Genomic DNA, 23,696 nt, shown 5'->3' with positions numbered 1-23,696 from the left:
TGGCCGATTACGTCTGCCCTCAGGGCTAGCTGGGAAACTGAAGCCGTGACGGGGAGAGGCCCGGAATGTGGTAGCCTCCGCCCCGCTCTGGTTTTCCGTGGGCTTCCAAGTGAGGGGTGCCTTACAGAGGTCACAGAGGTCTTACCCTCCCTGCACCTCGGGTTTAGGAGCGGGAGTCAAGGCAGGCTTCCTAGAGGAAGACAAAGAGCTTGGGAGGAGGAGCAGAACCGCACCAGGTGCTCCTGGGGACGGTGGAATTTCCGAGGAGTTCCTGGGGCACCGAGACTCTCGGGGCTGGTCGGGCCGGTTTGGCCTCTGCCCCCAGGCGCGGCGGCCGCGGCTCCAGGGGGCCGAGCGCAGGACCGTCTTGAACACCAGCCTGAGGCTCGAAGCAGGACAGTTGGGTCCGCCCTCGCCCCGGCTGCTGGGCGGGGCTGCACCTGCCACCGTCGCTGGGGCTGTCGCCGCTGCGCACCTGGCCCAGGTGAGCCGCTCCACCCTCGCGGCCGCGCAAGCCCCGGGTCTTGTCAGCAGGTGAGTGCCGATCGCGGCTCCTACCTGCGGAGGTGAGTGGAGGTCGCCGGCTCCCGGGAGCCAGAACCGGGCCTGGAGCTTGGGCGGCCGAGGCGCCTTTTGCCCCGGGGAGCCTCTGGGCCGTGGCGGGTGCGGTTCCGCAGGAAGCGCCTCGGAGCCGAGCCCGTTGCCCGCGTCGCCCGGAAGCCTCAGCTCACACCTCGTTCCGGTCCCTCCGGCCTTGCGGGGGCGAGGGCCGCTCTTCCCGCTCCGCCCGACTTGGCCCTCGGCCAGGAGAGGGAAGAGGAGCGCCGAGGCGCTGAGGGACCCCGCCTCCGCCCCGAAGTCCGAGCCCAGCCCCGAGGCCTCCCAGAGCGCCGGGGGCGGACGGAGAAACCTGCTGGAACCGCTGCGCACCTGTGTCCGGGCGACGCTACAGCCGTCCGCGCACCCCGCCCTTCCGTGCGCGCCCCCGACCTGCCCGTCCCCGCGCCCCCCAAACGTGCGCGCCCTGCCTGGCTCACCCCACCCGGAGGAAGGGGGTACTAACGCCCCTCCGGGAAGGCGGAGCGCGGGTGTGGGGTGCGTGGCGGGCCCGGGGGTGCAGGACGGGGCCTCTCGGCTCGCGGGGCCACAGCGCTTTGTGCAAGTTCTTTCCTTCGGGACAGACGCGCCAGGCGCAGAGGGGCCGCCGGTCCCAGATGAGAGGGAGTCGCTCAGAGACTGGGGTGCTGAGCAGCAAATCAGACGGCTGGGCGCCTGGGGACAAGGCGCGGGCGCGCGCCCGGCGGCCAGGCCGACGCCGAGGCTCCGGGGAGGCGGAGAGCCAGCGTGAGGCCGGCGGGTGGGAGGGGCTAGGGCTTCCTAGGAACCGCGCGGGTGCAGCCGAGCGCGGTGGGCGGTGCAGGGGGCGGGCTCGGATTCGGAAGGGCTGTTCTCGAGAGTGCCTGAGGCGACGTGGGGTTTTCCGCTCACTTTGTGGAGTGGGCCTGGCGGACAAGGGAGGGTGAGGGTGGGCGTTAGCAAAGGGTGGACGGGCGCCCAGTCGCGGCTGTGAGGTGGTGGTGCGGGTGGGCATGCCGAGAGGCAGGCAGTCTGGCAGGAGCTTTGAGAGGCAGCAAAGCAGGTGGGGACACCAGGGAGAACCTAGCTCTTTGCCTCCTGCCTGGGCTCTCCCGGGCAGGTCACTGACTGCTGGCGGCCACCAGCCTGACCATCAGGTGCTTACGCTGTTCACTCAGCCTCAGGGCCCACTGGGGCTCCTTGGAGGAGCTGCGGCTCGGTGGGGAAGGCGTGCAGTCAGGACTTCTTCCAGTTCTATTGGACCCTGAGCCCAAGATGCACCATCGTCCAAGGGTCTTGGAGGCCACGGGGGGGTGGGCGTTGTGCAGGGTGCCTTGGACAGGGTCAGATTAAGGATGTAGGAAAGCTGACGCTGCAGTGAGGATGCTCTGCCCCTGGAGGGTGAGGGCAGGGACAGGGACCACAGGGGACCCTGCCCGATTGCTATGAGCAGCGCCATCAGCCACCAGTGCTGGGCCCTGAGTTCCAGGTCAGTCCGGGATGGTGGTGCAGGGGGGTCTGTTGTGACTCCAGGAGATGTCGGCTCTCCACCACCTGGGCTCAGAGCTGGGACCCTCGCTGAGGCCTCCTGTTCGCTCCCTTATCTAGAAGAGGGGGCTTAAGGTCCATGTGATACCCCAGCCCCCTTGTAACTGCTCACCATTTGGGGGCTACACCTGGGAGGTGGGCAGGGAGGGGGCCAGAGAGCCCTGTTCAAGGGCCCGTTATTGGTGAGCGTTTCCACAGGAGCCCCACCCATCACCCTGGCAGGTCAGAGGTCAGAGATACATCGGGGCTGCTCACTGGGGCCCGGGGAGCTACGTGGAGACACCCGCCCCCCGCCCCGTCTCCTGGGTGTTGGGACCATAGGGAGTGTCCGGGAAGCAGGCCATACTGCCCAGCTCCTCAGGCGTGTGCAGGACGGCCCGGACTGGGGGTCCGCTGGCCAGGACCCCCACATATCACCGTGGCCCCCAGCCCTTCTGCCACCTCCCCGCTCACCCAGGCCTGGCCTTGGGAAGGGAAGGACGGTGCCGGTGCCCGGGTGGGTTGGGGCGGGCCCTAGAGGAAGGAGCTGCTTGACTCAGAGTTACAGGAAGAGTGGGGCAGGCGGGGCTGGCGGGGAGAACCACCAACTGCCCGCCCGCCCGCCAGCCCGCTGGGGAGGAGGGTGGGTGCCTGGGTGGGGTTTAGGTTGAGGAGAGGATGTGACTGCAAAGCCAGGAAGCTACGGGGAAAGTTCTTATTAAAACGCACAAACAAAAGCCAGGTCCTTGCCGTGCTTGGCGATGCGTCTGGGGCAGCCGTGGTGATTTGGACTGGGCCGGGGGCCCAGCCGAGCAAACAGTTTGCTCCCAAGCACACGTGAATGACCTCAGTGACGGACATCCCCTCCTCAGGAGGAAAGAGCTGGAACCAGGTGACTTCGTGTTCTCGCTGCTCAGCGTGAGCCTGTGTTCTCGTCCTTGGATGCCTTTTCCGGCCTGAGCCCTCTCCTCGAAATCAGGCCTGGCTGAGGGGAGGCCCGCAAAGCACGTGGCTTGCGTGTGCACGTGTGTGCGTGGTGCGTGTGTGCCAGTGAGAGAGCGAGGGGTGATGGGAGGCTGAGGGTGGGTGTGAGGTGCAGTGTGTGTGGTGTGGGGTGTGCCAGGTGTGTGGACTGCCGGAGTGTCGGAGGTGTGGGGAGTGTGCACGTGCAGGCATGTGTGGGGCGTGCAGGGGGCGGTCGTACAACACAGAGACGATACAGAGGACGGGGAGGGTTGCAGCGGAGGGTGTGCAGGGGGACACCTGTCGCCTGGCCATGTGGTTTGGCCTGAATTTCCAGGAGGGTCCGAGGTTGCCTTTCCAGGGGTAGGAGATCTTCTGAGGTTACAGAGGCCAAGGGGCCACTGTAGGAGTTGCCCTGGGACCCGCTGGGCTGGGGGAGGGGGCGTGAGCCGCCCAGCCTCCCATAGCCCTCAGTGGGCTTGTCCTCCTGCTTCAACGGCCTTCCCAGGACTGCCCTCCACTCCAAAGGACTTCTGGAAGGACCCTCCGCACCAGCCCCCCGGGAACGAGCCTGCCGCTCCACCGATTTCTGAGGAAATTCCAGCCCAGCCAAACCAGGGGCTTCCAGCTGATCACGGGGCCACATCGGGTCACCCGTGCCGAAGGAATGGGGGGCAGGCTAAGACTCGTCCCTGCACAGCCTCAGGGGCCCTACGGGTGGGGGGAGGGCCTGAAGGAGCCGGGGCCCTGGTGTGTCCACTTAGCAGGGAGCAGGGGGAGGACTAGGTGCCCAGTAAATACCCGCTGGGCACCAGGGAGGAGGTGCCCAGGGCCCGGCTGCCAAGGAGTCTTCCTCAAAGGCTCTGCCACTGGGGCTTCGTGCCCCGCCGTTCAGCCCAGGTCACTGGAGAGCTTTTTGGGTCAAGAGGCGTGTGGCTGCTGCCAGTCTGGCCGGGAGTGGTCCCAGACCCCGCGGAGGAGAGAAAGGTCACCGTGGGCGGGTGGGGGCTTCCCTTGGACAACTATACGGACAGTGTGGACAAAAGTGTCTGGGTCTGAAGATGACAAATGGGTGGAGGCGCCAGCACAGGACCCAGAAGGAGGGCTGCCCCGTGAGACCAGCCTGACCCCCCGCTCACCCCTCCTGCCTCGACACCTCGGCCCAGTGCAGCCTCAAGTGCAGGGTTCACGCGTGCGTGGTGCACCCAGGACGGCGTCCAGAACAAAACCCCATGGCTGGGAGCGAGGCTCAGTCAGGCAGCCCAGCACTCGAGAACCCCGAGCCCCCCGGAGCCTCGGTACAGGCTGAGTGCGGCTGTACTGCAGCCCCGCTGCCTGTGTGTGGCAGCCCTGTCCCAGGGGACCTGGGAACGAGGCCAACTCCTGGGCTCACGAGGTGTGCCGGGAGCGCTGTCCCACCCTGGGCTGTCACTGCGTCCCTGGGGCAGATGACGTGCAGTCTAGGCTGTGCCTGGTGCTCTGGGGCCTCCACGCGGCAGCTGGGGCAGAGGCAGTGCTTCAGTGGCCAGAGTTACACGTTAACTTATCCTGTTCTTGTTTAACTTGCTTCCGGGGATGGCGGCAGCCTCTGACCCATCCTGGTGCCCTGACTGACTGGCCACAAGGACAGAGAGTGAATCCTGCCCAGCCCTTGCGGGATCAGTCTGCTCGGCCAAGGAGCCCCGGGGAGCCGTGGGTGGCACCAGTGTCCAGCCTGCCTTGAGGAGGCCCCGGCCAGACCATGGCAGGTAGACGGCCAGAGAGGGATGGGCACGGGCTCCACTCCCACCTCCTGCCCCTCAGGCTGGCTCCACGCTGCAGTGTGGCCTGGCCTCTCTGCTTGGCCTCAAGCCAGGGGTACAAAGACCTCTGTTTGCCCCTCCCCTATGGCCCGGGGTCCTGAGCCCATGGTTAGGATGGGCCCACACCGTCTCCTGCCCAAGGCCTCTAGACCAGGCTCGTGGGGGTCAGTAAAGCCCAGGGATACTGGGAGTGGGCGCGGTGGGCGGCCATGGGGGGTGGGCTGCTGGGAGACCACACTACCAAGATGATGGCAGGCTTCTATGACTACCGGCTCCGGCTCATCACCCCAATTAAAAGATCTTGGGGAGGTGAGAAGGCTTGCCTGTAGCCAGGAGTAGAGGGTCCTGGAACCCCCAGCTCCCATACCAGGTGGAAGGTGCTGACGCCCAAGCCCTGACTCCCCCAAACCACGGGTGTCCAGCAGAGGGGCCGGGGCCTGGGCATCAGAGCAGCGGGCGACAGGTGCACACAGGAAACGCGTGCTGGGCCGCGTCCCGGGTAGACAGGCAGCTAGGCGGGCCCTGCTGAGCTGCAGGGCGGTGCTGGGCCAGCTCAGCCATGACTCCGTGCTAACATCTTCTCTGGGGACGGGCAGCCACATCTGGGGCAGGCAGAACACATACGAACCGGCTGCTGCTGGGGTTAGATGTGCCAAATGCCAGGCCCTGTCCCCCGTGGGACGTGTGGACAGACGTGATGCAGTTACCAAGCAGCACATGCCACTGGCCACCGTGGTTTTCTCCCGGCCCACAGACCATCTGTGGACAGTGGGAGGCTGGCATCGTGGGCACAGCTAACCCACTCGGTCCTCTCTCTGCAGGAGCCTGCGACAGGGCCCCTGACTTCCTCTCCCCATCTGGAAACCAGGTCCTGTGGCCTGCCCTGGGCAGTGTGGTCACTCTGAACTGCACGGCCTCAGTGGTCTCTGGGCCCCACTGCCCCTTGCCCTCGGTCCAGTGGCTGAGAGATGGGCTGCTGCTGGGCAATGGAAGCCACTATGACCTCCATGAGGACTCCTGGTAAGAGATGAGGGTGTCCAGGGTCAGGTGACCACGCTGGATATACCCCGCCCCCCCAGTGGCCTCTCTGACCTACACCCTGGTCTGTAATGACCTGGACATGGGCTGGGGAGTGATTGGCCAGACATGCCATGGGCAGAGTGCCACTCTGGACGCACACTAAGAGTCAGTGACTGCAGGGACAGATGGCCCCTCTAGACACTCACCTTGTAGACCAGCCAGGGCCATGGGTGCCAGCAGAGTCCCACAGCCTGACTTACTCACTGACCGCCGGGCCAAGCCTAGGATCTGAGGACCCCCAGGACCCAGACCCAGGATTAGGGTGACTGTCCCAAAAGAGATCCACACCCCCTTCATGTTCTGGCCATTTCTCTTAGCTTATGGCCCAAGGACTGCCCAGGAGGCCCAAATCTGCAGCCTCTCTGGGTGAGTCCCAGACAAGTGGGGCTCTGGGGCATCCGGTGATGCTGTCGAGCCCCAGGTGAGGGGGTGGGGCCTGGTCTCCCCAGGGTCAAGGCCAACTGGTCAGAGGTGCTTGTGTCCAGTGTCCTGGGGATCAACCTGACCAGTACTGAAGACTTCAGGACCTTCACCTGCTCCGTCCAGAACATCAGCTCCTCTTCCTTCACTCTTTGGAGAGCTGGTGAGTGGGGTCCAGTGGGGCAGAAGGTAGGAGGGAGGCCTGGGGAGCCTTTAGGCTTGGAGGGTGCTGGGCTGGCTCAGTCAGTGGCTCTGTCCCCAGGCCTGGCTGGACACGTGGCCGCGGTGCTGGCCTCACTTCTGGTCCTGCTGGTCCTGCTGCTGGCAGCGCTGCTATACGCGAAGTGCCGACTCAATGTACTGCTCTGGTACCAAGACACGTATGGGGAGGTGGAGATGAACGGTGCGTGGGGCGCGGATGCATGGGGAGGCGGAGTCAGCCACGGGGCCTCCCTAGGCTCAGCGCTGGGTGGGGGGATTGGCTCTGGAGGTGGGGGCGAGGAGGCATCCGTCCCTGGAGGGCACTGGAGAGATCCCAGTCCAGGAAAGGGGGGTGTCTCTGTGCAGCCCAGGAGGGCACAGGGCCGGCAGAAGGGGGCCACGGTAGCCTGGTTCCAGGGCTCCACTCGGAATCCTGTGCTGAGGAGGGGTCTAAGCGGGGCCCGGGGCCGAGATCTGCTGGATCTGCGTCTGGGGGGCTGGCCTGGACCCTGGGGCACAAGGGGGGAGGTTTAGGGGGCCCCGAGGGTGGCAAGCCTAGGCCTGGAAAGCGGCCGCGCTCACCCGCCGCCGTCCGCAGACGGGAAGCTCTACGACGCCTACGTCTCCTACAGCGACAGCCCCGAGGACCGGAAGTTCGTGAACTTCATCCTGAAGCCGCAGCTGGAGCGGCGGCGGGGTTACAAGCTCTTTCTGGACGACCGCGACCTCCTGCCTCGCGCGGGTACGGCGGCGCCCTGCCCCTTTCCGCTCGGGCCCAGCCCCGATGAGGGGCGCAGGCCCCGCCCCTGTTCCGGCCCAGACCCCGCCTTTCCAGGGCCACGCCCCTCAAAGCCCGCCTCCTCCCCGTGCAGGGCCCAGCCCCATCTCTACTTGGTCCCCGCCCCTGTTCCGGCCCAGATCCCGCCTTCCTAGGGCCACGCCCCCTCGGGTCCTCCTCAGGCCCCGGCTAGGGCCCCGCCCCTTCTAGGGCCCCGTCCGCACCGACCCCGCCGATGCCCGGGTTCCCGCAGAGCCGTCGGCCGACCTCCTGGTGAACCTGAGCCGCTGCCGGCGCCTCGTCGTGGTGTTGTCCGACGCCTTCCTCGGCCGGGCCTGGTGCAGTCACAGCTTCCGGTGGGTCCCGCGCGGGGCTGGGTGGGCCCCAACTGCGCCCCCCCTGACTGTGCCGCCCTCGCAGGGAGGGCCTGTGCCGGCTGCTGGAGCTCACGCGCAGACCCATCTTCATCACTTTCGAGGGCCAGCGGCGCGACCCCGCACACCCTGCGCTCCGCCTGCTGCGCCAGCATCGCCACCTGGTGACCCTGTTGCTCTGGAGGCCCGGTTCCGTGGTGCGGAGGGGCAGGGGGCGGGGAGGGAGGGGGCTTGTGGATGGGAGCCCGCGGGTGGAGGTGCCATGGTCAGCCGCCCAGAGGAGTGGGCTCTTTGGGGCCAAGGAGACCAGGGTCTTTCCGTGTTGGCACCCCCTCACCCCCCCCAATTGTTCACGCTCGCTAACTGCCCCACCTTGGCCTCCAGACACCTTCCTCCGATTTTTGGAAAGAGCTACAGTTGGCATTGCCACGGAAGGTGCAGTACAGAGCGATGGAGGGAGACCCCCAGACCCGGCTGCAGGATGACAAGGACCCCATGCTGATTGTGCGAGGCCGGGTCCCAGAGGGTCGGACCCTGGACCCGGAGCTGGACCCTGACCCTGAGGGGGACTTGGGTATGCCCACCGGCCCCACCCCTGACCCTGAGAAGCTCAGCCTGAGTTGGAGGGGGGCTGCATAAGGTGGAGCCCCAAAAAGGGTCCAGGTGGCAGGGACTGCTCCCTGCAGCCCGTGGATGGGCTTAATTCCCAGCACCTCCCACTGCCTCTTTCCATGAAGGTGGTCGGGCCTGGGGCCTGACTGGGAACCTCCAGGATCTCAAATGCCACCATGCAGGAGGGGCAGCAGGGAGTGACCCTGGCAGAAGGCAGGCTGTGGGCGGCCCAGCCTCAGGCCTGGCGGTACCCCTCCCCAGGTGTACGAGGGCCTGTCTTTGGGGAGCCAGCAGCTCCACCGCATGCAAGTGGGGTCTCGCTTGGAGAGGGCCAAGGCAGTGAAGTGGATGTGTCGGACCTTGGCTCCCGAAACTACAGTGCCCGCACGGACTTCTACTGCCTGGTGTCGGAGGATGACGTGTAGCCCCTGCCCCGTGGAGCAGCAGGTTCACCAGGGACAGCTGGGGCAGGGCTGGGGTGGGTTTTTTTCCCACTCAGCAGGACCACGAGCCCTGTCTCCCTGCAGCCTTGGGACCTCGGGGAAGGAGAGTGGGCCCAGCGACCCTCCTCGCGCCAGAAATAAAGTCCTCTGGAGCCCCGCCCGGTCTCGGCCTCTGCTCCCCTGGGGCAGGAGGGGGTGTGCAGTGTTCTGAGCGAACACCCCGCCCCTCACTTCCGTCTCAGGCACTCCAGGGCCCTGGATCCCTTCCTTTTCTCGCTCCATGGCCACCTGGTCACCGCACCTGGGTGTCCCCTCAAGCCCACCCTCTCCCCATCCTCCTCCGTCCTGAGCCAGCTGAGGCGTGTCTCTTGCAGCGTCCTCCTCAGGTCTCCCTGCTTGGGGCCGTGACTGTTCCCAGTCCCACTGTGATCCAGACAGTCCCTGGGGGGCAGGCCCCTTAGAGACTTCAGGTTCTGAGCTTTGCAGAAAAAGCCTGTTGTTGTAAAAAATGTCAGTGGGAACTTTACAACCAACGGGCCTGGCTTGGTGAGATGGAGAGGTCCCAGAACCTACTGGACCCCAAGCCTCAGACAGCATGAGTATACCTATCAGGGCACCTCCAGGCCCAGGAAGGCAGGGCAGGGAGAGGTGTTGGATGCATCTGCCGCGTGAGCACAGCCCGGCAGGGCAGCACCGAGGCCAGTAGGAGTCACAGCTGCCCCAGAAGTGCTCGTTCCTCTACACACCAGGTCCCCAGCTCTGCTGCTTCTGCATCTCACTTGGCTTGAGGCTGCCTCTGCTGTCTGCCCCATCTCCTCCATTCTCTCCGCCAGCTCTCCTGCTGCTGGACACGCCCTCCTCCCTGTCCTGGGTCCCCTGACGTGGAGAGGCCTGTGTATGGGCCCAGGGGGGAGTGTCCTAAGGGGCAGGCATGGTTGCAGGCATGGTTGCTCTTGGAGACATTGCTGAGTCCTTGGGTCCGACCCCCAAGTCTGACCAACCAAAGAAGCATGAGGGGCTGTGGCTGCTGTGTTCACGGCCACCTTTATTCCCATTGCTGGCTGTCCCGAGGCACTGCTGGGCCACAGCCAGAGCCACCTCTGCCAGTGTGACCTGGCCACCACCCCACGCATCAGAGCAGCCTCAAGCCCTGCCCCACCCCCTGCCCTGCAGAAGCCAATTCCCCAGCCGCAAGCCCCTGTCCCCTCCCCCGTGGCCCAGGCCTTCAAGTTGCACGTGGATGGGGCTCCAGCGAGAGCCCCTGGGCCGTCATCAACCTTCTCCTCCAGGCCAGCTGGCGAGCAGCCCTGAGCTGAGCCCTTCCCTTGGAGGCGGGTCACATCGCACGCTCCTTCTCCAAGGGAGGCTTCGCCTACGGGCCCAGGAAGTCTTCCTTTCGGTAGCCCTTCTGCGGCGGAGAGGGGCCTGGAGTCAGGGCGCTGCTGCTCTGCATCCCGCCCCCCCAGGCCCCTGGTCTTATGGGTGCCCTGGGCCACGTGGGTTTCCGTGTCCTTCCCTGCCGTCCCGTGCCCGCGCCCCACGCTCGCAGCCCCGCCTGCCCTGGGCCGCGGGAACATACCGCCCGGAAATCCCGGTGGAGCTTGTTGTACTGCCACAGGTTGGCCAGGAGGCTGGAGGCTGCCCGGGAGGACTTCTCACTGTCAGGGCTGGGGGTAGGGGGCAGGGGTCAGTGGGGTGACAGGCTTGGCCAGGAGGCAGGGCGAGCTGGGGGGCGGGGGGGGCGCGGGGCTCGGGCCCTCACCTGTCCCGCGTCTTCTTGATGAAGAACAGTTTGTGGAGCCCGTCGAAGTAGAGCAGGTCTCGGGCGGCCACGGGACTGGCCACCAGCAGGTTGTTGAGGATGGCTATGATGTTCACCAGCACGTCGGCCGGGGGAGAGTTCTCAGCCGGGCTGCCGGGCAGCTTCTCTATCAGGTGGCTCACCACCTTGGTGGCTACCAGCAGGTCGGGGTGGTCAGTCTCCATTGCCCGCCCCCTGCCCCGCCCCCTCGGCGCCTGCCATTCCCTGTGCCCCCTCGGCGCCTGTCTGTCCACCAGCTCTGGCTTCCCAGAAGCCGCCCGGAGAAGCAGCAGTACAGACAGAGTCCAGGCACGCGCCCGGCCCCCAGGGGAGGCAGAACCCAGGCCTCGGGACGGCTGGACTCACACAGCTCATCCTTGTTCCTGGCATTCCGAGACAGGTTTCGGATGAGGCCGGTCAGCGAGCGCAGCTGGTGGTGGTCAGCCGTCCGAACTCGGTCCAGCAGCGGGTTCAGGATGCGTTCCTGCTCCAGAGCCAGCCGGCTCAGCACGCCCGCCCACTGCCGGCAGGAGAGGGGCCTGTGAGAATGGGTGCTGGTGCCCCGTGGAGGCCCCGGGTCTGCTCCCTCCTGGCCCAACCCTCCCGGCACCTTCCTTAAACTCAGTGCAGACCCCGGGGGCCGAGGTGGCATCCTCCAGCCGCATCCTGCCTGCCTTCCTCTCTCGCTCTGAAGTTCTGGCCCCCCGATGCACCATAAAGTCCGGGAGAGCGGGCTCCTGTCCCCCGTTCACCCCTTGCATCCCCAGTGCCTCGCGCCCCAGCGCGTGGCCAGGTGTGGTCCCAGGCCACCTCACCCTGCGGTCGCCTGCGGTGATGTTCTGCAGCGCGCCGGCAGCCGCTTCCGTCGTGTGCCGGTTGAGCTCACAGCGCTGCAGCAGCCGGTTGTACAGCGCCACGACCTGGGGGCTCCACAGCCACTCCAGCCCCTTGGGGTCCTTAGACACCTCGGTGAAGGTGAGTGCGTCGGCCGTGAGGGGCAGCTGGGCAGGAGGGCGTGGAGGTCAGCCGAGGTCACCCGGGATCCCTGCTTCCGCCCGCCCCCCTGCCCAGGCCCGCACCCACCTCTCGGAGCCGCCGGCTCTGTGGCGTGAAGCAGCCCACTGCCTCGCCTGGCAGCGCCCCTGCCGTATCCCGGCGGCCTCGGCCCTCCAGCCGCTGCAGGGCCGACGGTGGCATCTCGTCGTACAGGCGGTAGGACAGGTTCCTGAGCACGCACACGGCGTTCTCCACGCTCTGTGGACAGAGGGCGGACCTCGGTCAGAGCAGGCTGGAGCCCCTCGGGCCCCGGGGCACTGGCTGAGCCTCACCTTATCCTCGCACTTGCCCACGTCCAGGGCGTGGTTGATATAGGTGACCAGGGAGTCCACGAGCCCGTGGCACTCACGCATCTTCTGGCGAGTGGCCTGGGAGGCCGAGCTGAGGTTCCTTTGGATGGAGGCAGATCAGAGACCCCCACTGGGACCACAGGCAGAGCCCACCCCTCAGGGACCCACCCAATGCTGAGATCCTGAGCACCAATCCCCTCCTCCCCCGAGCTGGGCTCTGCCCCTCGGCACCTCCGCATGCCCATCCCCCATCCACTTCTCAAAGTGTCCGGGGCTCCGGGGAGGTTATAAATATCAGATCAAATCCCTGATTTAAAGAAATTTGAGCCTGCAGCCCCCAGTCTGTTGACGTCTGGCCGGGGGCCACACCTGGCGGCCCGTTCCACTCCCGCGTCAGCGCCTCTGCCTCTCTGTCCACTTCTCCCAGACCCCCACCCCCGGTGGCCCCGCCTTGTCATTCAGATCTCAGATCCTAACGCCCCTTCTCTGGGCCTCCCCTGCCTGCTGCCCGTCGCACCTGAGGAAGCCCGTGGCGTTGTAGAAGATCTCCGCTTCCGAGGCGTTCTGCTGGGTGAGGAGCGGTCCCCTGGCCCCTGAGAAGGGGCTCAGCACCAGGTCTGTGAGCTGCTCCAGCGTGTCTCGGGCCAGACGATCCTTCAGGTGGTCACTGGAGGACAAGTTCCACAGGATCCCTGTGGCAGGTGGGGCGAGGCCGTGGTCAGGGACGGCCCTCCAGCCCCTCTGCCTCTTCCGGGGACGGTGCCCAGGGCCCCGCCTGGCACTTCGAGCCTCACCCAAGAGCCTCGCTGGGGAGAGCCTGAGTGTGACGTGTAGGGTCATGGGGCCGCAACAGCGCAGAGAGGAGGACGCTTGGGGACACGGAGCCTGGGGCTGGAGTCCCACTCCAAAGAGACATGCCACAGGGATGGCCGTGGGGACCGAGGGAAGGGTGGCAGAGTGGCGGGCGGGGAGCAGGGCCACCTGTGACATTCTTGCGCAGCTCGTCGTCCTGCTCACGCAGCGAACGCAGCAGCTCGAATATGCCGTTCTCCTCCACCAGGGCCAGCTTGTTGTCCGCGTTGTCGTAGACAAGGTTGCGCATGGCGCCCGTGGCGTGGCGCTGCACCTCCTGGTTGGCGTGGTTGAAGAGCTTCACCAGCCTAGCCACAGCTTGCAGGCTGCGGGCCTGTGGGCATAGCCACACGGGTGTTAGCGCTTGTGCACACGCTGCGTAGGTATGTGCAAACGGATGCAGGTGTATATGGATGTGTGAGTACACGTGCAGGTGTATGGAGATGTATGCGGAGGTGTGCAGAAACGTGCCGATGTGTGCAAGTGTGCAGGTATGTGCAGGTATGTGGAGACGTGTGCACACACATACAGGGGTATGGAGATGCACGCAGGTGTGTGCAAGTGTGCAGGTACGTGCAGGTATGTGGAGACGTGTGCACACACATACAGGGGTATGGAGATGCACGCAGGTGTGTGCAAGTGTGCAGGTACGTGCAGGTATATGGAGACGTGTGCACACACATACAGGGGTATGGAGATGCACGCAGGTGTGTGCAGAAGCGTGCAGGTGCATTCAGATTTGGGCAAGTCAGTCCCTCCTGCTCCTCCTCTGCTGAGGAGGCCCTGGGTAGATGGGGTCTGCCCAGGCAGCTTGGGGATCAGTGAGGGGTGGTCAGGGACCAGACAGAGGACAGTGAGTGAAGGGGGGCCCGTGAGGGTGGTAAGCAGGGGTGGTCACCTGCTTCTTGGCTGCTGTGTCACTGTAGCACTTGTGCTGAATGTAGGCTGCTCCCAGCACCTGCAGGTTGGGATCTGAGGCCATGAGGTACTTGACTGCCGAGGGCAGGTCAATGTCATCAAAGCTGCGGAGAAAAGAGGCAGGTCAGGCTGAGCCTGGGGACAGGCCAGGGTTAGGGCAGAAGCCCCCTCCCCGAGCCAAGCCCAGCTCACCCGCTGCTGAGCCTCTGCAAAGTGCGGTGGCCACCGTAGCTGTCCAGCCCACGCGTGTCCGGCAGGTGGCCCGAGTTGCCCAGGCTGAGGCTGAGGCTGCGCACAGATGGCGCCCGGGTCACGGGCTCCAGGACGCCCCCTGGCACTCCCCCAGCTGCCACACGGCTGCGGTGGCCGCTCTGGAACCGCTGCAGGGTCCGCACGGCGGGGGCACGGATGGTCCGGCTGGGCGGCCCCTCGGCAGCCTCCAGCCAGCCCAGGCCCCCAGCCCGGCCAGAGCTGGAGCTGGCCCGGCGCTCAGAGGCAGAGGCCCTGTAGGGGGAGGCGGCCGCCGGCTCCAGCCACTCCTCCACCACTCCGTAGCGGTCATCCGGGCCCCCGGCCCCCAGGCTGAGCGAGTGCAGGGACAAGGTGTCGTGATCCGCCCAGCTCCCCACCCCGCCACGCTCGTGGAAGGACGTGGGCCGGGTGGGCGGGGGCGCGGCGGGCCGGGCACCCCCATACCCTGCGGCACCAAGGGCGCTGCCCCTGCTCTGGGCTGAGCTCAGCCTTCGGCCGGAGCTCAGGTCCACGACCGAGCGGGAAGACCAGGAGACAGGGCTGCAGGCAGGCCTGGCGATGGGCCGGAAGGTCTGTGGGGCAGGGAGGGGAGGGCAGTGAGGGCCGCTGGGCTTCCTGACGCTGGAGCCCCCAGAGCCCCCAGAACCTCCCTCACGGGACTCCGGGCTGTCACTCACCGAGGTGTCCCCGCTCCGGCCCTGGGAGCGGGAGCTGAAACCGGCCTGCAAGGTGTGGTACTGAGCCCGGCACGCACCTGCGGACAGGGACAGCGCAGCCTGGCTGGGCCGATGGCAAGGCACTGGCCTCCTGCCTCCCCTCCTGCCCTGAGCCCTGGTGGGGAGGCCAGTGGACTCTGGCGCAGGTACCTTGGCTTCCGGTCCCTGCCGTCACCTTGTCATCCCTCCCACAGCCCCCGTCCCTTCCAGCTGTGCCCCTCAGCGGGGGACGGATGTGCTCACCCTGCTGACCTCCCGGCTACCTAGTGTGCCAGGGCCTCCTTCCTCAGCTCCCCGATCCCTGCCAGGGCACAACGCCTGGCCACTGCCCCCAGGAAGCCACACTGACCTCCCGGGAGCCCATCCTGTGCTGTTGGTCACTCGCCGCGGACACAGTCTCCCTGGACCAGTGCCCTGAGGCGCAGTGCCCTGACCCACCTGGCCGAGCCACACCCACCCCTAGCCACACACAAGCCGGGGGCACCGGTGCCAGCCCACCTGCATGGCGAGTGGACAGACGGGCAGGTGGATGGAAGGTGGAGGGTGGAGCGATGGGGGGAGGGCGGGTTGGACCATCGGAAGGATGGGTTGGATGAGCAGACTGACTGGTGTGTGACTGGTGTGTGAAGGGGTATCTAAGCCGGGAGGATGGATGCTGAAGGGACAACTGAATGAATATGTGGATGACAGGTGGCGCGGTGTGGTTGGTCGGGTGTATAGGAAGAGCTGAGAACACCCGGAGAAGAGTTGGGCAAAGGTCAAACCAAGGCAGAGCAGTGGGAACGGACTGGGGGGCGCATCACCTGGGCAATGCCAGGGGCGGGGTCTTTGGGTTGGGGGGGTATTCCTGGAGTGGTCAGCCTCTGCTAGAGCCCCTGCTGTGGTCACACCTGGAGGGGGAAGAGTCCCATCCCCCGAAGGCCAGGTCAGAGTGACTAGGCTGAAGGGATTCAGGGTGAGGGTGAAGGGAAGGAGGGGCCTTGGACCCTCCCACAACCTCTGCCTCAGTTAGGTCTGGGGGGACTCCCCCACCCAGCACGCTCCCCAGACAGGCCCTGGTTAATGAGGCTTCTGGGCAGGGGCTATTAAACCTTTGACGCTAGTGAGGCCCGGCCTTGAGGGGGCACGGCCCCCACCCCCAAATTCTAATCCTCTTTCCCCTAATTAACCCCTCCCCGCTCCCTCCTCTACCCCATGACCCCTGCCTGGGCACCCAACTTGGCCACCAGCAAGGCTGAGGCCCAGGGAGGGGAGGACGCAGGAATCCAGCCAGCCCTGGCGGCCCCTGTGCTGGCTGAGCCGCTTATCCCCCGACCAGCAGCTGGTGGCCAGCACTGGGAAGGGCCCTCTGGAGATCACGCGAGCCACCGTGGAGCGGGGTCTTGGCCCCGGACATCCTGGAGGCTCCTCTTACTGTCTGACCTTGGTCCCTGCGGCTGCAGCTGGCAAGGGAGGAAGTGGCATTTCTAGAAGTGCCCTGAACTCGCTGCACACACTCATGCACACACACGTACACACTCACGTACACCCGTGCACGTGCCCCATGCACGAACCGGGGTTCCTACACAGGGAGCTGCCTGGCCCTGAGGGGCATTCCCCCACCCGCTGCTCTCATGGAGAGTATCCGGGTCACCCCAGCAGGGCCTCCCCCCCGCAATTCCGCAGGGAGACCCTGGCCCAGACAGGCCGTGGCTCTCCTCCAGGAGTCCCAGACCCCGCCCCTCACCTTTCTGTCTGCTTATTCCTGTGGGGCATGGGGGGTGGACGCTACAGTCTGGGCGTCTGTGTCTCTGCGTTTGTGTCTCCAGGGGAGTGACGTGTGTGTCTGCGTGTCTCTGAGACCGTGTGTGAGCCCGTGGGGTGTGGGACCGGACGCGTGCGTGTTCCGGGTTTGCCGACAGAGACAGACCTGGCCGGCCACATGCCGCTTCTCCCGTGCCCCCCCTGGGGGGGTGGGAGGCTCAGGGCCCGGTGGGCAGGTGAGGCCCAACCCGACTTGCAGGGAGGACCCCGGGGTCCCTGCCAGGAGGTGGAGGCCTCACCTCTGGCTTCTCCCACGCCTGCAGGGGTAGGGCGGTGACTCAAGGCGGGCCTGGGTGAGTCAGGGAGCTGAGTCCGGAGTGGCCCCACCGCGGCCTCTGGCCCTCACACCACCATGCCTGCTGGGGCCACCTCCACCCGCCACCCATCGTGGGCACCCGGCCAGCGTCTGCCTACCTGTGGCCGCCCTGGCCGCGCCGTCGGGCTGGGCCGGCCCGTTCTGCCAAGGCTGCTGCCCCAGCTGCAGGAGGCGAGCGCGGACCTGCTCCTGGACACGAGCTGCACGCAGCCTCTCGGCTTCTGGCCCTTCGGTGCCCCGGCGGTCCAACTGTAGGTCCGAGGGCAGCGCCAGGGAGCACACACCCATCTCGGGCTGCAGGGCGGACAGTAGGAAGTTACCGTCCTGCATGGCGGCAGGCACGGGGGCCGGGATTTGTCTCCGCTGTCTCTTCCCGCGCGGCGCTGTCCCCGAAGTCCCCTCCCCGCTGGCTTTGCCCAGGGCTGGCCCGGAGACCGACCCCGCCCAGCCCTGAGCTCAGCTAGGGGCGGGGACACCTGGGCCAGGTGGGAGGGAGGGGCCCCGCTTAAGGTGGAATTTGGGCGGAAGAACAGGCCCTGCGTGACCAGGCACTGCGGCCATGGTTGGAGTGAGGCCTAGCAGGGGTCAAGTGCTAAGGGACAGCGTTGAGGATAGAAGGCTTGGAGTGGAGCTTCAGGGTGGAAAGGGGCTCTGTGGGGCCCTCGTCCTGGTCCTTGGTGCCCAAGAGACCCCAGAAGCAAGAGGCGAGACGGGCCCACCCCAGGCTCATGACCCTCCAGACCTCCATCCTGCAGACTCCGGAAGTGCTCCCAGCACCCCCACCCCCACCCCGGCCTCTGCAGAGCCCTCCAAGGGGCTGGCTAGCCCTCCTGGGCTCCCGCCCCCTGTGGAGGTGGGAGGCCTCTCCCAAGCCATGAGTCAAGGCTCAGCTCAGCAGGCACAGGCGGGGCTGCCCCAGGGGGTTGACTCAGAGGGGCCCTCCTGCCCTGGCTGGGGGCTCAGGATCTGGCGTGCTACAGGGAGAGCCCAGGAGTCCAGGCGAGCAGGGTCGGAGTTGTGTGGGGAGGGGAGGCCCAGCAGTCGGAGGTGGGAGGGGAAGGGCCAGGCTTAGCAGCGCTCGCCCCAAGAAGGTCTCCCTGGAGCGCCACCGCCAGCTGGACCGGCACGCTCCAAGGCCTCCCGGGTAGGCCTGGCTTGGATCCAGGACAGGCCCCTGGCGGACTGAGTGGGGGCTGAGCCCAGGAGGGCTGGAGGGGTGTGGGCTGAGTGGCCTCATGTACCTCCTGGGTTCCCCTGGAAAAGTCGTCCTGGGGCCACCCTCACAGGCCTTCCCTCCCATGGGAGGCCCTGACCCTGGGCCCTGGCCCCCTGAAGGCAGGGGACGTGAGCCCCAGGTGGGAATGGTGGCTGGGGGCAGTGGCCTGGGGGTGAGGCGGGGTCGAGGTCAGAAGGCAGCCCTAGGGGTGAGGTCAGTGCTGGGGAGGGGACTGGGGGTGGGAGTCGGAGGTCAACGTTGGGGGTGAGAGAGGGAGGGGAGGGTCCCCGGAAAGGACAAGGTGAACCCTGGGGTGGAGCCTCCCGGCTCAGGGGATGTGCACAGTGGGCGACCTACCCTTCTGGTGGTCCAGATACTGCCAGCCCCCGGGCTCATCCCAGAGGCCTCTGCTGCCGGCTGAGGAGTCCTGGGCTGCATCCTGGGTCCAGCACTGCCGTCAGGGCCTCAGTGTGGGACAGGACTGCCGGGGCACCGGGAGGGCGGAGTGGGAACGCCCGCACGCCCAGCGAGCTCATCAGACCGGTTGCTTCCCTGGGAAATGTGTTTTGTGTGGAGAAATCCCGGGATACAAGTTTGTACAGCGCTGAGTGTGCCTGGAGGCCCGCCCTTCACTCGAGTCCGCCTGGGCCCACCTGGCAGGGCAGCGGGCCTCGAGGGGCAGACTGCAGGTGGGGTCTAGAGGCCCTGGGTGGTGGGACAGGGCCGCAGAGGGATGGAAGGGGCTTTGGTGGGGTCGGAGCCGCGCGATGGAGAGGAGGCGCCAGGCAGATAACCCCCTAGGTCCGGTTTTCCACAGCCTGCGGGGCTTCCCCCTCCTCTCGGCAGGGAGGGCTGTGGGGGCCCCCAGGCTGTGCAGAGCCTGCCTGAGGACCTGTGGACCCCTCCACCTCCCCACCTCGGATCTCCTGCCTTTGTGGCTCAGTGCCCAGGGAAACCCTGGGGATCCCGGGCGAGACTTCTCTAACCACTGCAGGGCCTGAGGGACTGGCTGTGGCTTGGAACCTGTGTCCATGTGAAGCTCAGAGCCCAGTCCAACCCCTGCGACCAGCCTTCTGCTCCGTCCTCCCTGAGAGCCCCCTCTTCCTGGAGCCGGTGTGTAGGGAGAGAGCACGAGAAGGATTTTGTGCCGGCTTGAGGGTGAACTTCCTGGGGGAGGGGACTCTGTGGCAGATGGGGGAAGATTCACCCAGGGAGCTTAGAGAACAGGCGGTAGGTCCTGGGAGTCTGCGTTGGTGCACTTTCGGGTTTGAGATCCCGGGACCTGAGGGCCTGCAAGGGTGAGTGATGCTCTTACTTGGGAGGTGGGGGGATGGGGGAGCCTGGACTCTGCCCCGGGGCCTGGGAAGGAAGGGCTACGGGGGCCCAAGAGGGGCAGGTTAGCATTTACAACCCCGACAGCGTAGAGGTCGGGCTGGGGTATTTACTGGAGGCGGGGGACCCCAGGCAGTTGTTACAAAGGTCTCTGGAGGAGGGGTAGCGGATGGGGGGCGATAATGGGGTGGTTTTCAGGTGCGAGGGCCAGAGTAGGGGGCGGGTGGAAGGACGGATGCCCTCCTAGCGCTGGCTTTGGTGACCTGAGAGGCGCTCACTGTGAAGGGGCTAGGGGCTGCCCGGTGTGTGCGGCCGGAGCTGGAGGAGGGGTACGGAGGGCGCCCCACCCCACCTCTGTGGGGAGTCTGGAGTGGGGCTATTGGGGGCAGGAATGGAAGAGAAAAGCTTGAAGATGTAGACAGCAAAATAATATTCAAAACAAGATTCAAGAGCGCGCTGGAGCACAGAGAAGTTAGGCAGATTGTCCGGGGCCACGGAGCCTGCAGGGAGCGGGATGGATCAGCGCGAGGGCGCGTACCAGGCGTGAGGGCGCAGCGCGCCGCGGGGGCCGTGGAGGTGCGGGTCTTGCTGCTAGGGCTCCAGCCGTGCGCGTCCCGGCGTTTCCTGTCAGCAAACTCGCGAGCGTTCCCACGTCCCGAGGGCTGGGCTCCCGCCAAACCCAGCCCAGCCCAGCCCAGGGTTAGGGTTAGGGTCCCTCCTCCATGAACCCTACCTGGACTTGCGCATCGGGCGCTGCCCCGGATCCCCCTGGGGCGGGGCATCCTCTGCGCCCCCTGGCGCCTCGCCCCTTTGGCGGGGAAGGTCGCCAAGGGTTACAGCCCCACCGCCACCCGTCCACCCCCTCCCCTCAGGTCTTCCGTCCACCTTGCCGGTTCTGCGCTCTGCCATGCGCTGGCGCTGCTCCGGGGCAGGTGTGTGACCAAGACAGACGCAGCTTCTCGCGGGAGCGCTCCTTCTGGGGTCGCGGGGTTGGGGGGACACAGACACAGAGGCCCGCACGTAATGATGCTGGTCTGGGTGGCGGGGCAGCTGAGGGCCTCTGGGACAGAGGGGGCGCCTTGCAGAGGCCCCAGAGAGGACCCTAAAGGGAACGGCATGGCCGGAGCCCATGGTTGGGGGTGCTGCAGCAGGGGAGGAGGATGAATTGACTAAGGGGAGGGCCCCAGGGCGGGGAGGGTGGAGAGAAAGCTGCGTCGCGTCCCTGGAGGGGTGCAGGATGGTGCTTCCTCCCTCCTGAGGCCCGTCTCGGGTCCTGGAGAAACTCGTCACCACCCATGGGCACTGTTTGCGAGGGCTCGGCGGTGGAGGCTGGGTGGTGGGTGCTCTGTTTGCGTTCTGTCCTTAATCTACACAGGAGCGCCGGGAGGCAGAGCTGCGACGCGGCTCCATTTCACAGACCGGCAAACAAGTTCCCCAGGCGAAATAAGCTTCCACGAGTTACGAAGCAAGTGAGGGTGCGTAGGGAAAGGTCTCCCTGAGTGGGACAGGGCTGAGCTTGGGGACTGGCGCTGGCTGGTGGGTGGGCGTCTTGGTAGTAGTCCCCCAGCTAGGTCTGGGCCGCTTTCTCCACTGAGGGTAAGAGGGCGTTCGTTTGCCTTCCTCCCAGTGGTTTAGCTTTAGTCTTGTTCTCAAAGGGGTTCCCGCTCCCCTGGGCCCTTTCCCATCGCTGCCTGAGGAGCCCTTTGCTCTCACCATCTGCTCCGCTCCGAGACCTGCTGTTGCCTTTTTGGTTGAACAGCATCAGAGCTGGGTAACCCTTCAGGCTCCAGCTTCCTTTCCCGAAGGACCTCCGTCCCCTGGAGCTGTCAGAACCGGCCCAACCCGGGGGCCGGGGGTGGGGTGGGGGGCAACCAGGGATCTTGTCGGTGTCTGGATTTTGGCCATTCTTATAGGTGTGTAGAGGTATCTCGTTCTTTTATCATATGCATTTCTCCAATGACGACATAGGATGTGGAGCATCTTCCCATGTGCTCATTTGCCATCTGTATTTCTTCTCTGGTGAGGGGTCTATTAATGTCATTTGACCATTTTTCAGTTGGGTTACTCATTTTATTGTTGAGTTTTAAGAGTTCTTTCTATATTTTGGATAACAGTCATTTCTCAGATGTGTCTTTTGCAAATATTTTCTCTTAGTCTGCGATTTATCTTCTCATTCTTTTGACATTGTCTTTTGCAGAGAAGAGGTTTTTCCTTTTAATGAAGTTCTGCTTATCAATTCTCTCTTTCATGGATCAGCCTTTGGTGTTGTGTCCACAGAGTCATCAGCACACCCAAGGTCATCTAGGTTTTCTCCTGTGCTCTCTTCTAGGAATTTTACAGTTTTGTGTTTTACATTTCAGTCTATGATTGATCTTGAGTTATTTTTTGTAAAGGGTGTAAGGTCTGGGTCTAGATTCATTTTTTGCATGTGGATGTCCAGTTGTACCAGCACCATTTGTTGAAAAGACCATCTTTGCTCCATTGTATTGCCTTCGCTTCTTTGTCAAAGATCAGTTGACTGCATTTACGTGGGTCTATTCTGAGCTCTCTACTCTGCCCCACTGATCTATTTTGTCTGATCTTTTGTGCATACCACACTGTCTCGATTGCTGTAGCTCTATAGTAAGCCTTGAAGTTGGATACTATCAGTCTTCCAAGTTTATTCTTCTTGAATATTATGTTGGCTATTCTGGGTCTTTTGCCTCTCCAGAAAAGAATCAATTAGTTGATTGGTGGGGGTTTTGATTAGGATTGCATTGAATCTATAGATCAAGTTGGGAAAAACTGACATCGTGACAATATTGAGTCTTCCCATCCATCAACATGGACTATCTCGCCATTGATTTAGGTCTTTGATTTCTTTCATCACAGTTTTGTAGTTTTCCTCATATAGATCTTATACATATTTTGTTAGATTTTAACCTAAGTATTTATTTATTTATTTTGGTGCTAATGTAAATGGTATTGTGTTTTAAAGTTCAAATTCCAATAGTTCATTGCCAGTATATAGGAAAGCAATTGACTTCTGTATATTAACCTTGTATCCTGCAACCTTGCTATAACTGATTATTATTATTTTTAAATATTTATTTATTTTGGCTGTGCCAGGTCTTAGCTGCGGCATGCGGACGCTTAGTTGCAGCATGCGTGCGGGATCTAGTTCCCTGACCAGGGATCGAACCTGGGCCCTCTGCATTGGGAGCGCAGAATCTTACCCACTGGACCATCAGGGAAGTCCTTATAATTGATTATTAGTTCCAGAAGTTTCTTTTTTTTTTCTTCTTTTCTTTTCCTTTTTTTTGGCTAATTCTTTTGGATTTTCTCCATAGATGATTATGTCATCTGCAAACTAAAACAATGTTTCTTCCTCCTCAATCTGTATACTTTTTATTTCCTTTTCTTGTCTTGTTGCGTTAACTAGTACTTCCAGTATAATATTGAAAAGATGTGATGAGAAGTGTTTATCATTGATTTCTAAAAATGTCTTCAAATGTCACCTCGGACCTCCTCCCCTTCCCCATCTGTGTCCTTGGCAGCCTCATCAGCACCTCAGGGCTTTGCTGGGATGTCACCTTCTCAGGTCAGGCTTTTTCTTTAATAAAAATTTTGCCCATATTTTCTTCTAGAATTTTTTTTTTTTTAATTTTTGGCTGCGTTGGGTCTTTGTTGCTGCGAGCGAGCGGGCTTTCTCTAGTTGTGGCGAGCAGGGCCTACTCTTTGTTGTGGTGCGCAGGCTTCTCATTGTGGTGGCTCCCCTTGTTGTGGAGCATGGGCTCTAGATGTGCGGGCTTCAGTACTTGTGGCACGTGGGCTCAGTAGTTGTGGCGCACGGGCTTAGTTCCTCCGCGGCATGTGGGATCTTCCCGGACCAGGGCATGAACCCGTGTCCCCTGCACTGGCAGGCGGATTCTTTAACCACCGCACCACCAGGGAAGCCTGGTCAGGCTTTTTCTGACCACTGTTTACAGTGGCAGCCACGCTCAGACTCGCTATTCTCTTTCCGGCTTTACTTTTCTTTACAAGCGCTGCCACCAGCTGATATACCGGATATGGCTTTACCGTGTCTGTCGTCTGCTTCTCCTCACGCTTCACTAGAATGTAAGTTCTACGAGGCAGGGATTCTTGTCTGTTTTGTTCACCACTTCTTCCACAGTGTCTGGCACATAGTGGGTGCTCAATAAACAGTTGTTAAAGTGGATTAATAAATTATGGTATACGTATAGTCCACATTAGATGAAATGTTGTTTGACATTTTTTTCTGCTTCCAGAGGTAGTTATTTTTCTGATGTGCATGCTTCCCCTACCTGTTACACTCCCCGCGCCCCAATTTTTGGAAGTATATATTCTTTTTTTTTTTTGCGGTACACG

At 63.6% G+C, this 23,696-nt stretch overlaps 2 protein-coding genes and 1 non-coding gene across 6 annotated transcripts; 1 reads left to right on the top strand and 2 right to left on the bottom strand.

Moving 5' to 3' along the window:
- The first annotated feature begins 56 nt into the window (after positions 1-56).
- SIGIRR (single Ig and TIR domain containing) lies at positions 57-10,435 on the top strand. 4 transcript variants are annotated; one of them, XM_060302669.2, is made up of 10 exons: positions 57-484; positions 4,652-4,814; positions 5,690-5,888; positions 6,398-6,531; positions 6,631-6,771; positions 7,168-7,311; positions 7,601-7,703; positions 7,768-7,918; positions 8,106-8,295; positions 8,595-10,435. In XM_060302669.2, exons 2-10 carry the CDS (start codon positions 4,808-4,810, stop codon positions 8,756-8,758), a joined length of 1,233 nt encoding a protein of 410 aa, XP_060158652.1. In that variant the 5' UTR covers positions 57-484; positions 4,652-4,807; the 3' UTR covers positions 8,759-10,435. The 4 variants fall into 4 exon arrangements, with proteins under 4 accessions (XP_060158652.1, XP_030706728.2, XP_060158651.1 ...); XM_030850868.3 differs by lacking the exon at positions 57-484 and adding an exon at positions 2,781-2,995; XM_060302668.2 differs by lacking the exon at positions 57-484 and having other exon boundaries at positions 2,781-4,814.
- PKP3 (plakophilin 3) lies at positions 10,149-18,434 on the bottom strand. The gene is made up of 14 exons (XM_030850866.2): positions 18,354-18,434; positions 16,879-17,104; positions 14,623-14,699; positions 13,886-14,517; positions 13,674-13,797; positions 12,905-13,109; positions 12,441-12,615; positions 11,906-12,023; positions 11,661-11,831; positions 11,393-11,578; positions 10,944-11,097; positions 10,539-10,731; positions 10,356-10,443; positions 10,149-10,184 (listed from the first exon to the last, which is right to left on the bottom strand). Exons 1-14 carry the CDS (start codon positions 18,432-18,434, stop codon positions 10,149-10,151), a joined length of 2,466 nt encoding a protein of 821 aa, XP_030706726.1.
- Positions 18,435-22,488: 4,054 nt separating this feature from the next.
- On the bottom strand, positions 22,489-22,561 carry TRNAG-CCC (transfer RNA glycine (anticodon CCC)). Its single transcript has one exon. It is a non-coding gene; the product is annotated as a tRNA-Gly (tRNA).
- Positions 22,562-23,696: the final 1,135 nt, after the last annotated feature.

This window comes from Globicephala melas, chromosome 8 (assembly GCF_963455315.2).
Source record: "Globicephala melas chromosome 8, mGloMel1.2, whole genome shotgun sequence".
In the NCBI taxonomy this organism is placed as follows: Eukaryota; Metazoa; Chordata; class Mammalia; order Artiodactyla; family Delphinidae; genus Globicephala; species Globicephala melas.
The sequence above is the reverse complement of the archived record's forward strand: the minus strand, read 5'-3'. Positions and strand labels throughout refer to the sequence as shown.

Coding starts and splice junctions, on each gene's coding strand:
- PKP3 (XM_030850866.2), bottom strand. CDS start 18,434: ATGCAGCCCAGGACTCCTCAGCCGGCAGCAGAGGCCTCTGGGATGAGC. Junction 11,579..11,660: donor AGAGCCGGCGGCTCCGAGAG/GTGGGTGCGGGC, acceptor CCTCCTGCCCAG/CTGCCCCTCACGGCCGACGC. Junction 11,098..11,392: donor TCACCGCAGGCGACCGCAGG/GTGAGGTGGCCT, acceptor TCCTGCCGGCAG/TGGGCGGGCGTGCTGAGCCG.
- SIGIRR (XM_060302667.2), top strand. CDS start 5,566: ATGCAGTTACCAAGCAGCACATGCCACTGGCCACCGTGGTTTTCTCCC. Junction 5,889..6,397: donor GACCTCCATGAGGACTCCTG/GTAAGAGATGAG, acceptor TGGTCTCCCCAG/GGTCAAGGCCAACTGGTCAG. Junction 7,704..7,767: donor TGGTGCAGTCACAGCTTCCG/GTGGGTCCCGCG, acceptor CCGCCCTCGCAG/GGAGGGCCTGTGCCGGCTGC.